At 41.5% G+C, this 13,221-nt stretch overlaps 2 protein-coding genes across 4 annotated transcripts; both read right to left on the reverse strand.

Annotated features, from left to right (window-relative positions):
* Nucleotides 1-2,091: 2,091 nt before the first annotated feature.
* On the reverse strand, nt 2,092-5,591 carry LOC120558999 (protein phosphatase 1 regulatory subunit 12A-like). Its single transcript, XM_039800422.1, has 6 exons — nt 5,518-5,591; nt 3,689-3,779; nt 3,400-3,600; nt 3,154-3,268; nt 2,204-2,334; nt 2,092-2,100 (listed from the first exon to the last, which is right to left on the reverse strand). Exons 1-6 carry the CDS (start codon nt 5,535-5,537, stop codon nt 2,092-2,094), a joined length of 567 nt encoding a protein of 188 aa, XP_039656356.1. The 5' UTR covers nt 5,538-5,591.
* A 714-nt stretch (nt 5,592-6,305) lies between these two features.
* On the reverse strand, nt 6,306-12,769 carry zgc:66479 (uncharacterized protein LOC327541 homolog). Of its 3 annotated transcripts, none has more exons than XM_039799853.1 (5): nt 12,194-12,769; nt 10,294-10,778; nt 9,623-9,776; nt 8,301-9,150; nt 6,306-8,080 (listed from the first exon to the last, which is right to left on the reverse strand). In XM_039799853.1, coding segments are annotated over exons 1-5 (1,770 nt in total). In that variant the 5' UTR covers nt 12,473-12,769; the 3' UTR covers nt 6,306-8,078. The 3 variants fall into 3 exon arrangements, with proteins under 3 accessions (XP_039655787.1, XP_039655786.1, XP_039655788.1); XM_039799852.1 differs by having other exon boundaries at nt 10,294-10,781; nt 12,194-12,768; XM_039799854.1 differs by having other exon boundaries at nt 9,710-9,776; nt 10,294-10,781; nt 12,194-12,765.
* Nucleotides 12,770-13,221: the final 452 nt, after the last annotated feature.

Genomic DNA, 13,221 nt, shown 5'->3' on the forward strand with positions numbered 1-13,221 from the left:
ACTTCATATTTACCAAACAGACATGAGAGAATGGTATCAATCTTCTCATCTAACTCTCAGCAAGAAAGCTAATAAGCTTATTTCCCAAAATGTCGGACTGTTCCTTTAAACAACCCGGCTGCAACCCCCCCTTGCTTTCTTCCCATAGTCTTCTGCACTAGCAGGCTCATGCTATCTTCCTTTTATAGTGAGGTTAGCAGCACCTCGCTGTTCCTCAACTCCCTCATACTCAGGGCGAATAGATCAAAGGAAAGATAAGGACAAAAAAACATAGGAGGATTAAAAATAGAAAGGCGGAGAGAATATGAAAGAGAAGGAAAAAAAGTGAAAAACGACTTGATTATTTAATAAAAAGACTGTGATTATGTGATGTGAATAACAAACCACACAAATAACATTAACATAGAGGTGCTAATTTACCCCCAAGTATCCTTACTTTCCTTTAAGCTCTTCCTAAAAGGCTGAAGCTTCGGTTCCTAAACTATTCTGCATTGTATCATTGTGAGTTCACTGTGTAGGCTTTTGTGACGGATGGTTTGAGATACGACCCAAAAACTGAAATTGGCAACAGTAACCATCTTGTAAAGTATATTGGTATATAGTAATTCTCCCTTCAGAGACCATCTGTAGAGAATATGACATAGTGGCAGTGAACTACATTGGCACTGATGCTGGAGAGTTGTATTACTGTGGTAAGGTCAATTCCCAGCTGTTCCGCAGTTCTTTTTTCCCTTACTTCCTTTGTTACCCGGCTTATATGGGACTTATATAGTATTTTAGCATGTCATTTTAGGAATACAAAAAATAGGCCAGAGACTGCTGCGTTATTAAAAAGTTTATTTGGAAAGAGCAGGATGTTCTACCAGCCGGGATCTAATTACTGAATCCCAAAAGTGGTGCTGTAATAGAATTGGCTGCAAAGATAGTCTTGCTTGCTCTATCTCTTGCTAATTCCTTCTATCATAATAGCCACGATCGCCACCGATCTTACATGTAGCAGAATCTCTTCGCAGACTTGCTCTAACACCTGTCTTTCTCTCTGCTGCTGAAAGTCACGGTGGAAAATCTGCTCAGATCATCATGGAGTCATGCAGAGGTCGGCTCTGGTGATGGGCAGCCTGTCATGCTCCCGATATGATTATCACAGACAGATATAGTCCTCTCCGTAAAGCTACGAGACTCTCATGTTACTAACTGATCTCTGTTTCAGATTCCACCGAGGGGGACAGCTGAGCCGCTGACCTGGAGTCAGCTCACAGGGGAACTGTATCATGTATAATCTATATCCTTATCATCTCTGTGTCTCCTCTCCTTCCCGTTCACTTTGGTATCTATCCTCTTTTTTAGAAAAACACAGATTAATAGAATATCCTCACTGAAACTCAAGTGGATTTCCAGTTTGCACCCAGTAGGAGGAATTAGTTATGTGGTTCAGGGTTTTTCATATGCAGCACTCAGGTGGAGGGGCACACGGTATCAGTTTAGAGGGTGAAAGAGAAAAGAAAGTCAATCCCTTTGAATCCTAGGCTAAGACTAAGCAGAGAGCGTCTCAGTTGGCCCAATATGGTATGGTATGCTGAGACACTTCAGCCATGTGATGTGAGGAAGCAAAGCGACTTAGAGGGAGCAGGAGGTGTGTGTGTGTGTGGGGGGGGGTTTGATCCCCCTGTCGTTCTATAAGATATTAACCAGCACTTCTAGTAAAAACAATCTCTGAACGCATGCTTCGCATCTACGATTGCGGTACATCTGAATATATTGCATCAGAGACCAGAGTTTGGCTGCCTTTGAGGCATACTTTCGGGTGAGAAACAGGATGTGAATATGAAACGATGTTGCTAATGAATATTGAACAGTAAAATTATTTTGCCGTGAGATTCTCGGCTATGAAGTATTTAACATCTAGATGCCTTTTAAAAAAATAAGACATCATTTTTACTTTGTTGAGGATGGCCAAAGTATGTCATGAGCACACTGAAACCTATTATCAAGGCATCTCAATGTATTAGACAGTTTGTATCAAGTGAACTGTAAATACTCCTCAGGAAAACTAAGCATGAAAAATTAAACATGAAAATCCTTTGGCTCCATCTATTGGTACTGAGGGAACACAACTGGGATGATATTCAATAGCCACTAAGCAGAGCAGCTCGAATCAAGTTTTTTTTTTTTTTCTGTGACTGTTAAAAGGTTCCCCACATACCTTTGCACTGTTGTAGTCTGACCCATCGACGTCACTGCAGAGTCGTCTCTGTTGCTGCTTTGTTGAAAGGCTCAGCTGTGCTGCCTCTCCAACAGGGTTCTGATTTTCATCTCTCCACCATCTCTCACCAGCTGCACATATTAAGCAAGTATTTCTATTGTATACTTCTCTAATAATCACTTTCTGAAAATGAACAATGACACAAACACTTTTTGACAAATTTAATCCAAATGTTCTGTTTGGGTCCTGGAAGAACCCGGGCCTTCTTTCTTAGCTCAACATTGTTTTATCCCTTTTGTTATTAATGACTTTTCCTAATATTATAAAAATGGCTCAGACACATCTAATGAACTGGTGACATGATTCAAAAGTCCACTGCAGACAGTGATGCATTATTTCTGTTTTGGCATCTTAAAAGCTGAAAAAACAACAATGAATTTTGTTGATTAGTGTTGATTGGTGTTGGGCAGTGATGTTTTTACACATCACTGCCCCTCCCAAACTTTAGATTAGACTATTAGGATTTCTGGCATTGGAGTTTTATAAAACAAAAAAAATGTATGTAGAGGCCTCTCTGGTGTCTAATAAACCACAAGCATAAGTAACGTCACTATGATGACACCATAGTGTACATTTCTTTGTCTGTGAATGGCATTTTGGCATATTCTGTACATGCATAAATCATTTAACATATACCATATGACATATTTACTTATTTGGTGTAACAACAATGCTTCAGGGCCCAGTTTGAGACAAAGTGAAGGGTTACCACTTCAATACTTTTCTACTTATGGATTTAATTTAAGGTCACAAGAAAAGAAAAACAATACAGCAGTGGGATATGTGGGTGACACACGCACACACACACACACACACACACACACACACACACACACACACACACACACACACACAGACACACACACACACAAACACACAGTGTTTCTGACCTCTGAAGGAGTTGTTGCAGTAAAGCAGGCCACAGGATCCAGCAATAGATGAATGTGAAAGGTTTGGTATCGGAGACTCAGCGAGGGTTTCTAACCTGGGTTCAATGTTCCCCTGCTGTACATCCATAAGATACAAAAAAAATCCAAAGTTACAGTTAAATCACAAACATCCTCCAAAGTTACAAACCACCCACTTCTGCAGCAGAAAGCCAAAACCACTATACTGCATACATTTATCCTGCTAACCTCGTCCATTTTGTTCCATTTCGGACTGATCTCCGTTGTTTCCGTGGACTCTGTCAGGCCGATTTGGACTCGTCTGTCATCCATCATGCCTTTCCTCAGACAGGTCCTTTCATCCAGAGTGCCTCCTTCCTGCGTCTGTCTGTCTGGAGGAGGCTGGCTGTTGGTCTTCTGAGCCTCTTTCAGGTCTGTTAGAGTCACGCCCTGCAGGACATTCACACAGCGTTATCACTGTCAACAGTCAAACACAATATAATAAAACCTCAACTTCTGTAAGCCATTTGTTCTTTACCTGTGTTGACCTGCGGGTCTGTCTGGCATGACGAGACTTCGCTTTCCTCTGAGACTCCGCTTCTTCATCCCTGACAGGGGTCAGATACGCCCTGGGTCAGTGAAAAAGAAAACAGTAAACAAAGATTTAAAGTAATAAGACTTCTACATGGCACTGTCCCAGAAATGTACAATAAGGATATGCACAGCTTTCAAAGGATACACTTTCTGATCAGGGCAATTATATAATAAGAAGAAGAAGAATCTTTTTCTATGGAGCACTTTTTTAAATCTCTTTTTAAAATCAATGATTATGACATCAAATATGAAATCATAATCAAATGGGGCAATTATATGTAATAAATAGAAAGAAAATTCCTGCCCACACTTGTCACATCTGCATTTGGTTTATTTGGTCGGTCGACGTTTTGGTCACATGGACCCTTCTCAAGACACGCAGTAATAAAGTGACATGGTGCGTAGTGCTTAAATATAAATCGTGATTACATGATGATCCACAGCTGTGTTGGAGATGTGTCCATAATTATAAGTCGAATTATAAGTAACAAAATCAATAATATAGGTCAACAGCAACAACACCTTCCAACAAACAAATAGTATACTGTAAATTGTGTATATTATAACTTAGTGCTCCAAAAAGGTGTGAAGCAGCATAGAGTTGTATCAGTGTTGAACTTTTTCTTCAACCTTTTGTGTTTTGACTTTTAGACATACAGAAAGAACCATGACCTATATTTTAAATAGCACAACAACAAGTTTAAGTGATGCATATTTGCACTGTTTAGAAAGTGATGTGTCTTGTTTTGTTGGTGTGTGGACAGCATGGCTCAATCAACCTGTTAGGCCCTTATCGAACCCCCCCACCCCCAAACCCTATTTTCCTAAATACCCAGTAGCAAATTAATGAAATGCAATGATTTAATGACAAGAATAAGACACATTTAAAATGTCTCTAATAGTAAATGCAGTGTATACTGTATATGCCATGTGCCACATGCTGCATCAGCAGGTGTAACATCCCATTGATTTACACCATTATGATTTTAACAGGAAATACATCAGATTAAGGAGGCAAGATGCTCTGAAAATGCATTTTCATTGTGCTTTAAGACCTGAGCTCGATTTCTGCAAGAGGCTTAACAGACAGCAGAAAGAGCTGAGCAAGCATCAGTGGAGAGGCTCATGTTTTACCCAGAGAGCTGCCTGCCCCTCCTCTGCTACGCTTTTACTGGTATTGATCTCTCCGTTGTGGAGTCACCCTGAACCCTGACTGAGAGTCAGCGGGCTGGTCGCCACACACTGTATAATGTACAAAGCATCGGATCTTATGGACAATAGACGAGAAATGACACAGTAAAATAATCAACCACAAAACAAGTTGCAGCTATCCCAGCTGAAGATGCTTACATATTCATTAACTGTAACAATTACAATCACGTTTAGGTTTTAATCCACCCAAATGTGCAACCCATATTTACAAAAATGCTCCTCTTAAGCTACATAATGAAAAATGTTAATAATTAATATGTTAAAATAGTTGCTAAGAATAATATCCCTCAGCCAATAATTACTAATGTACATAAACAAGCAAATCAAGTTGATCAAAGAAAGGGACTGATTTCCAGCCCCTAAAGTAGCAAACTACAAACTCAAATTATATCAGTTCTCAAAGAGGCCTGCAGCACCTGTGCAGAGCATCGTTACTGCACATTAAGATGACAAACAGGACTGGGAGCTTTGCCAAAACAGTGGCTTGTCAGGCTGAAAATGTAATAGGTGAAATAAGAATCCAGGAATAGAACAGCATCAGTCAGTCTCTCTGAAACTTACCTGGGAACAAATGCTTGCATGGTCCCCGTGGAAGGTCAGAGACTGAGGCACTGAGACACTGCAGCAGTGATGTGTGGGAGAGGCTGAACAAAATGACTCTAACAGGCTAGAGTGCAGAGAGAGAGAGAGAGAGGGGAGGCTTCCGGCCTATCTTAATGATGCACACACAATCAATTTAGACTTTCTGTCTACCAAAGGTCTAATGCAAGCGAGTCTATACACACTTCACTTAAGACATTCCCTTTGGTAATGAGGCTAAAGGAACATGTATGCACTGTGTCTGGGAGTGTGACAAAATGACAACATTCTGGAGGGAGTTGATCAATAAAACTATGTTCATCTTGTCTGTGAACATTCCACTTGACCCTACGATGATTTCTGCCGCACCTGTATCCAACAAATCTGAAACCACAAGAATATAGATTTTTTTTGCTATTCTACAGGCAAAATGGACTATAGCTCTCATCTGGAAGAAAACGGAGGTGGTGCTTGGATCAAGAATATGGCACAATGTATGTCCATGGAGGGACTGACATACAGTATATATTGAGAGGCAAATTTTGTGTATGAGAAAATCTGGAGGCCATTTGACCGGTTTGTAAAAGAAGACGTAGGGGAGCTGCTACTGTGATACTGTCACATAATTTGCTTTTTGATTGTTGTAGTATGGCAGAGGATGAGACAGAAATTTTGTTGTGTTGGGACGGTTGGGGAGTGGGGGGGCTCCAAGCACTGGTCATGTAATATGATCTATATGAATTAAATATAAAACAGCACAGAATCAAGTATACAAAAGTGAAAGAACCAGGGTTTATTTTTAAAAACATGACAACGTGAGTATGTCATACTGACAGTAACCAATGTATTGGCAAAAACAGTGCATTTTGTACAAGTGAAAAGTCTTAGTAAAATGAACAGTGGTGCCAAAGTATTACTATACTACCAAGAACTCTGTTGAATCCACTTATCAGAAACTTATTTACCCATTTGTGAAGCATGAATACACAAACATTTGTCATGTCTCCAAAGAGGTTGTTTTCACAATAATATATTTGATATTATTAATAACTGCTATGTCTACTATTTGCCCTAATCACAGCTTGCACATTGTTTCTGCATTATTCGAGAATTCACATTATTCCAGTTGTCTTCAGAGCATTTTTGGGATGTTTTGCAATTTTTTTTTCGAATATTCCCAGACATGTGCAGGTACCGTACAGCAGGGTTGAGATCAGGGGACTGTGGAGCCATTAACACAGGCACTCCTCGCTCCTCCTTCCGTCCTGGCATAGTTTCGATCCATTAGGGTTAGTGTCCTGCTGGGAAACTCATTTTCTGCGCACCCTAAAGCTCTTGCACTGACCTGCACTTTGAATCAAGACTTCTGATTATCAACAGTGAATTGTTGGTTTAGTTCAAAGGACAGGTTTTGTCATTAAAGATGTAATCAGTTTCCAGGGTGGCATTTTAATGATTTAGCTGTAATAGTGTAATAGTTTTCCATCCATCTGGAGAGCAATTTGTCCCTGAGGTGCTTCACTAAACTCTTCTGATAGTTACAAACAACTTATTTTTAAATATTGCATAGAAAATGCATAGTTATTTGTTAAAGACCCACAACAGCACTAAATGATGAAAAGTCTGAACTGACATAATTGTGTACATTCAAATTAAAATGATCAAATTAAAAGTATTAAAGCAGTAGAATGATATTGCTGAAACAGTTCTTGGTAGGACTTTTAGACCACTGTATCTTACAATGCTACATGTGTTTACTGTAGGTTTGAGTGGAATTGTAATCCGTTAAAAAAGTGCTAGATAAAAGCAAGTTTTAAAGAACTGAAACACATACTGTATGTACTTTTAAAAAGTAAAAAAAAAAACTATCAACTACAGTTTGTCCTATACTTTAAAAAACATTCAGGAATCAAAGATGCTTTTTTTGCTAGCACTTTAGTTGGCCGTGTAAACAACTGGGATACATCAAGTTATTGCAACAGTTTCTTTTCCCTTCTAAAATTCTCAGGATACATTTCAGGCAGTGACAAAAAGACATTAAATGTCACCAATACAGGCATTACTTATGGCTTTAAGTGCATTAATGAAAATGTTTTGCATTTGCTTGCTGTTGTGTCACTGGCTTTATAGTTTCCAGTTTGGTTCAGAACCTAACCTTGATATGTTTTTTGTTTTTTTTAAAAGGGGCGAGTTATGAAGAGTGGAAAATGCTCCGTAGAAAGACAGTTCTTTTAAGGCTTTTGAGGTTGTTATTGGCAGGTAAACCCTGAATTTCTCATCTCCTACATAACTTAACAGCCATGTCATATTTTGAGGCACAGGATTCAGCTTGGACTCCAGCATGTAGCGACTGATTTCTTCTAACTGACGTCTGCCTTTCAAAAGAGCAACCACATAACGAATACTGCACCTAAACAACAGCAATCAATAATGCTTTCATACGGTATTTGTCATTGAAGACTGTGATTTTAGACTGAGAAAGTTTCAATTCTCCTTGGTGGATATGTCCGGTGTGGAAAAGAATCCCTTTCTGGTCACTTGTACTCTGCAAAACAAAACAGGAAAATATTTGGAGGGGTGTGATAATATTCATTTAGTTTACATTTTTATATAAATATATAAATTTATAAAGTCTGTATATATATAAAAAATGTGTGTATATCTAATGTGTCTGTATGTATATATGTATGTATATATATTTTTTTCCATTTAAAATGGCTTTATTAAAGTCACTGTCACTTTTTTTTCCCCTTCTTCTTACTTACATTCATCCTCTGGTAAAGCATAATTGTCTAATGGCTCCTCTCCTTCATCAGCCTCCTCTTCAGCTGCTATATCCTGCTGCTGCTCCTCTTCTGACACTTCCTCCCCTCCCAGTCCATTCTCTCCTTCAGACACTGCCGCCTCCTCCTCCTCCTCCTCCTCCTCCTCTTCCTCTGCTTTGTGGCTCTCCTCTTCATGTGCTTCCTGGTTCTCCTCTTCAGGCTCTTCTTCACTTTGTTCCCCGTCTGCTGTCTTTTCTGATAAAGCAACCGACTCGTCCTGCTCTGTCTGGTCCTCCTCTACTGCCTCCACCTCCTCTGTCACAGAGTCCTCCTGCTCCACACCATCTTCATCCTCCGCAGCTGCCTCTCCTTCACTGGCCTCTGCTCCTTCATCTGCCTCTGCCTCATCTTCTGGGTTGGATGCCTCTTGTTCTACATCTGCAGGAGCTGCCTCTTCTTCAGCTGTTGCAGCTGCCTCTTCTTCAGCTGCAGGGGCTTTCTCTTCTTCCCCTGCTGCAGCTTCCTCTTCTTCGGCTGCAGGAGCTTCCTCTTCTTCGGCTGCAGCTTCCTCTTCTTCTGCTGCTGCAGCTTCTTCTTCTTCTGCAGCTTCTTCTTGTTCTTCGGCTGCAGTAGCTTCCTCTTCTTCGGCTGCTGCAGCTTCTTCTTCGGCTGCTGCAGCTGCCTCTTCTTTGGCTGCGAGAGCAGCCTCTGCTTCAGGTATAGGAGCAGCTTCTTCTTCAGCTGCAGGAGCAGCCTCTTCCTCAGCTGCAGGGGCTTCCTCTTCCTCAGCTGCAGGGACTTCCTCTTCTTCGGCTGCGGAAGCTGTCTCTTCCTCTGTCTGTCCCACCGGCTACAACAATAGAACGCAATAGAATAATGCATATTAGTTCATACAGTAGTAGGCTGCAGACTGGACAGAAAAACATTTACAGGTCTGCTATCTGGACCACCAAGGTGTCTCTGTAAATGTGATGAGAGAAAAATGACAAACAAAACAAGAATCTATACTGCACGAATGTAAGTGGAGATGGGAATACACCAGAGACTCCATGCCAGGCAATTAGCTCCTTGAAATTAATGGGAACACAGTGAACAGAAATAGTAAAGAGACCATGTGTGCTGACAGCATATGCCATTACAGTTTGAGTATAAACTAATGATACACAACTGCTTCTAAAACTGAAAAATCCACTGGAGTTTAAAATTCCAACACAAAGAAAGCGGAAGGAAAATGAAAATACATGCATCCGGCGGAATTTCCTGTGGCACCCGAGCAATCCCGGAAGTGGAACGTCAAGAATATAGACTATTTCCTGGGTAACCTGCTTTTGTGTGTTCTTCAGTTGAGCCCTGAGTTCAGAGTGCAGACTTTGGGCTGCCGAGTTCTGATCCTGCAGACTCTGACGTACCGTATTGAGCTGCTCCTCCACACTGGCCTGCTGGAGCCGCTGGGACTGTTCACTCTCAAGCAACCCTCTGAAAGACAGTAAGGGAAATCTGTTTCAGACAATGTATTTGCAGTTATTAACTGTGGGAACAGATTGCCATATAATAATAATAATAATAATAATAATAATAATAATAATAATAATAATAATAATAATTTAGTATTATTTGAAGCTTGAACACTTATTGCTAAAATGTTGACGGAAGACACAAATGCCTTCCATTACCTTTCTTCTAATGTGACATATGCAAGAATGGAACATGTACATAATGTATACATAAGCTTCAAAGAGCGCTCATTTTACATACAAAAGGACATTTTATGCAAACCATTCAGCTCCAAAATCAATATAAACATTAGAAATGTTCAAACAGATCAGGACAATCTTACAATGTGAATATGAGGCCTACCGACACTGGCTTAGACCAACACAGAGACAGTGGCAGCCAACAGGGCTTTGACAAAGTCAACATAAAGTTACGGGTCAGAGGAGGTGAGCTATTTTCTCCACAGCTCCAAAAAGCTGCTGCTTTTTCCACAACCTACCTGACAGTAGCCATTTCCAGTGTGCTGGCCTCAAGCTGAGCCTGGTAGGTGTCCAGCTGCTCCTTCAGTCGGAGCACCTCGGCGGCCTGTCCGTCCAGGGTGGCACTCAGTGTGGCAACCTGTCCAACTCGGTCCTCCAGCTTTGATTCCGCTTCTCCCACGCTCCCTGTCAAGACCTCAACCTTCTGGGAAAGCTCAGCGCTCAGTGTGGCCAGGTCCTCCACGTGAATCCTGACACCCTCAAACTCCTCACTCTTCCCCTTCAGCATGGTCTGCAGCTGGCTCAGCTGCTCCAGAGACACCGTGGCCTGCTGCATCTCTGCCAGGCGGGCTTTCATCTCCGTGTGGAGAGACAGCACCTGAGCAGGCAGGTCAGACGTCTTGAGCTGTTCAGCTGTAGCCAAGGCCATGCCCACCTGTTTCTGGGCCAAAGCATAAGAGTCCTCCAGGGCATTCAGGCGGGTCTCCAGGCTCTCTGAAACGTGCTGCTGCAAAGAGACATTCAGGCGGGATGTTAAGTCGAGCTGGCCAATCGGAGGGACTAGCTATTCTCACTGAGCTGGTGGTTTGATAGTCTCATAACTACTGTATAAGTGGAATCCAAAAACTAGGAAAATGATTTCATGTTACCGAACTTCTGAGATGACAGAGATGCTTTTATATATATGCTCTTTTATTAATTAACTCACAAAAACTACATTTCTCCTACCATATCAGGGTATATAAGCATTATAGGCAAGACTACTTCGCGCTAAGACCACTGATGCAGGCATGAGCTGTAGAAGCATGCATTTTTTGGGGACTAATTTGGAAGAACCTGTTTCATTTTTCATTAAATCCCAATTATTGTCAATCAAATGCTCCAAGAAAAGAAATCTCTAGATTTACTGCCCTAGAAGATGATCTAAGTAGTCAAACCAATTTCAGAATTTAAACAACCAATCAGAACAGTGGCAAACATATGAGTCACAATACAAAACACTTTACTGCTGGTACTGGAAATATGTCTGTAACAAGACTGAGCAAGCACAGCTGTTCTCATGCAATCTTTTTATCACACTGAATTGCCTGAACCTAAGGTGCATGGCAGACAAGTACTTTTGAAAAGTCTTGCTCATCTCCCTGAAGTTGCATGCAGCAACTTAAACATTGTTGGAATACCATGAACGTCACTGTAGAGTGAAACATAACTCAAGGCAGCCATGAACAACTGTTTGCAGTGACATACCGGGGTCAGTTCATTCATGCTGATGAACTAGGGGAACTAGGGGAATAAGTACCCATTCTATGGAATCATACACAGTATTTAGACATAGCCTATTTTGTCATTTCAGAGAGGAATCCGCCTCTGAACTGGTATTCCATACCAAAATCACAGACTAAATTTAGCCCTGGCACTACTGTTTTGTTTCTTATTATATTGGCAGCATCCTCTGCACAGCTCTGGAAGTATGTTCTTGACTTGTGGTATACATATTTCCACAGAGAACTTTAATAGTGAGTAGATTTGCTGTATATTCTGTGATAAAGTCCCTGCAGTAGTAGTAGGTCAAGAATAATCCTCATAACAAACGTGGGCAGCTGTATGGATATTAGAAATAGCGTTTTGTACTCACTCCAGTCAGGCTGTTGGCATTTTGAAATCTGATAGGCCTGCAGGTCTTAACTTTCCTTACTTGTAAGTGGCAAAGCAGTGTGAGCATGTGCTCAGGCCTTTTCTTATTTAGTTGTTTAGTAAGTGTTTGTGCAAATTAGAAACATCATGAAAAGATTTATAGTTTTTTTTTTCATATGGGATATAAAGGCCATCACAGGAGGCGTCTTGTGCTGTTGATGGCTGCAAACTCAGGTGACTATCATATTCTCACAGGGGGCTACTTACTTATTTTTAATTCCTTACCTCACTACTTGACTGTCGCATTTCTTCGTGGGAGGACTGTAGTTTGACTATTTTCATCTGCATGCCCATGAGATTGTCTGTTAAGTAGGTTAAAGTTTGGTGCTGCTGGAAACAGAACCATGCGCCAGTGGCACCGCCAATTACAATCAGCAGAAATAAAACCAAGTGGAGAGCGTGATTATCCACTCCTGTGCGAACTTCTGACTCCGTAACTTCATTTTTGAAAAAGTTATCTTCATGTTTGTGGTTGCCTTTCCCCCTTCGATGCTTTGCAGTCATCTTCCCCACAAAGGACACGATGTTCCAGCCAGGCAGAGAGGTGTTATTCAAGGAGCCGGTGGGTCAGAAAGACTGGACCGTAGTGTAAGCGCTGGTTTACTTCAAGCGGCGGCGCACAAATTGAGCTGGATTCAATCACCGCGCAATAAAGTACCGACGGGCTGCAGCGAGTTATTGATAAAGAGGTAGGCTACTGTAGACTCAGAGCAGAGGATGAGACGGACAGGGAGGCGTGGACCGCAGGCAGCGTGATCGACCACTCAGGAAGAGCAAGGGCGAGTGAGGGGCTGGGCTGCCGCCGGGAGTGGCTGAGTCTCCGCCACCATGTGCGCTGCTGTCATCTAATGGAAAAACTACACGTAGCCTACCTTTACTCTGCGCTATTTTTGCTGCAGCTGAGCACACTGAGCCCAGGGCTACATGTGGGTGGCCTGCAGACATCACACTCTTCTGTCGATGGGCCACTATTAGGTTTTAACGATGTGACATGACTGGGCTACAAGAAAACAATATTGCTGACAATGGATTTATAGTACCCTTATTACCAGTCAATTAAGAGAATAGTTTCTTCCTTTGTACTAATGGCTAGAGCGTGCTTTTAACAATTTGGCTATGAGACACATTCAGGGACGTGCACAGATGTGTAAAGGGCACATTTCTAATAAAGATCAACTTCAGCCTCTTCTTGGCTACTTTCTCACACTCCATCTGAACGCTGGTTAAATCGCCTGTTTAACCTCATATTCATT

This window comes from Perca fluviatilis, chromosome 5, assembly GCF_010015445.1.
Source record: "Perca fluviatilis chromosome 5, GENO_Pfluv_1.0, whole genome shotgun sequence".
Classification (NCBI taxonomy): Eukaryota; Metazoa; Chordata; class Actinopteri; order Perciformes; family Percidae; genus Perca; species Perca fluviatilis.

Bases quoted from the DNA above. Each gene is read 5' to 3' on its own strand.
- zgc:66479 (XM_039799852.1), bottom strand. From the start codon at position 12,472: ATGACTGCAAAGCATCGAAGGGGGAAAGGCAACCACAAACATGAAGAT. The intron at 10,782-12,193 runs GTAAGGAATTAA...GTCTCTTTGCAG, and splicing joins TGCGACAGTCAAGTAGTGAG to CAGCACGTTTCAGAGAGCCT. The intron at 9,151-9,622 runs GTTACCCAGGAA...CTATTGTTGTAG, and splicing joins TGAAGAACACACAAAAGCAG to CCGGTGGGACAGACAGAGGA.
- LOC120558999 (XM_039800422.1), bottom strand. From the start codon at position 5,537: ATGCAAGCATTTGTTCCCAG. The intron at 3,601-3,688 runs GTAAAGAACAAA...AATGTCCTGCAG, and splicing joins AGACCCGCAGGTCAACACAG to GGCGTGACTCTAACAGACCT. The intron at 2,335-3,153 runs GTCAGAAACACT...TAATATGTGCAG, and splicing joins CTGCAACAACTCCTTCAGAG to CTGGTGAGAGATGGTGGAGA.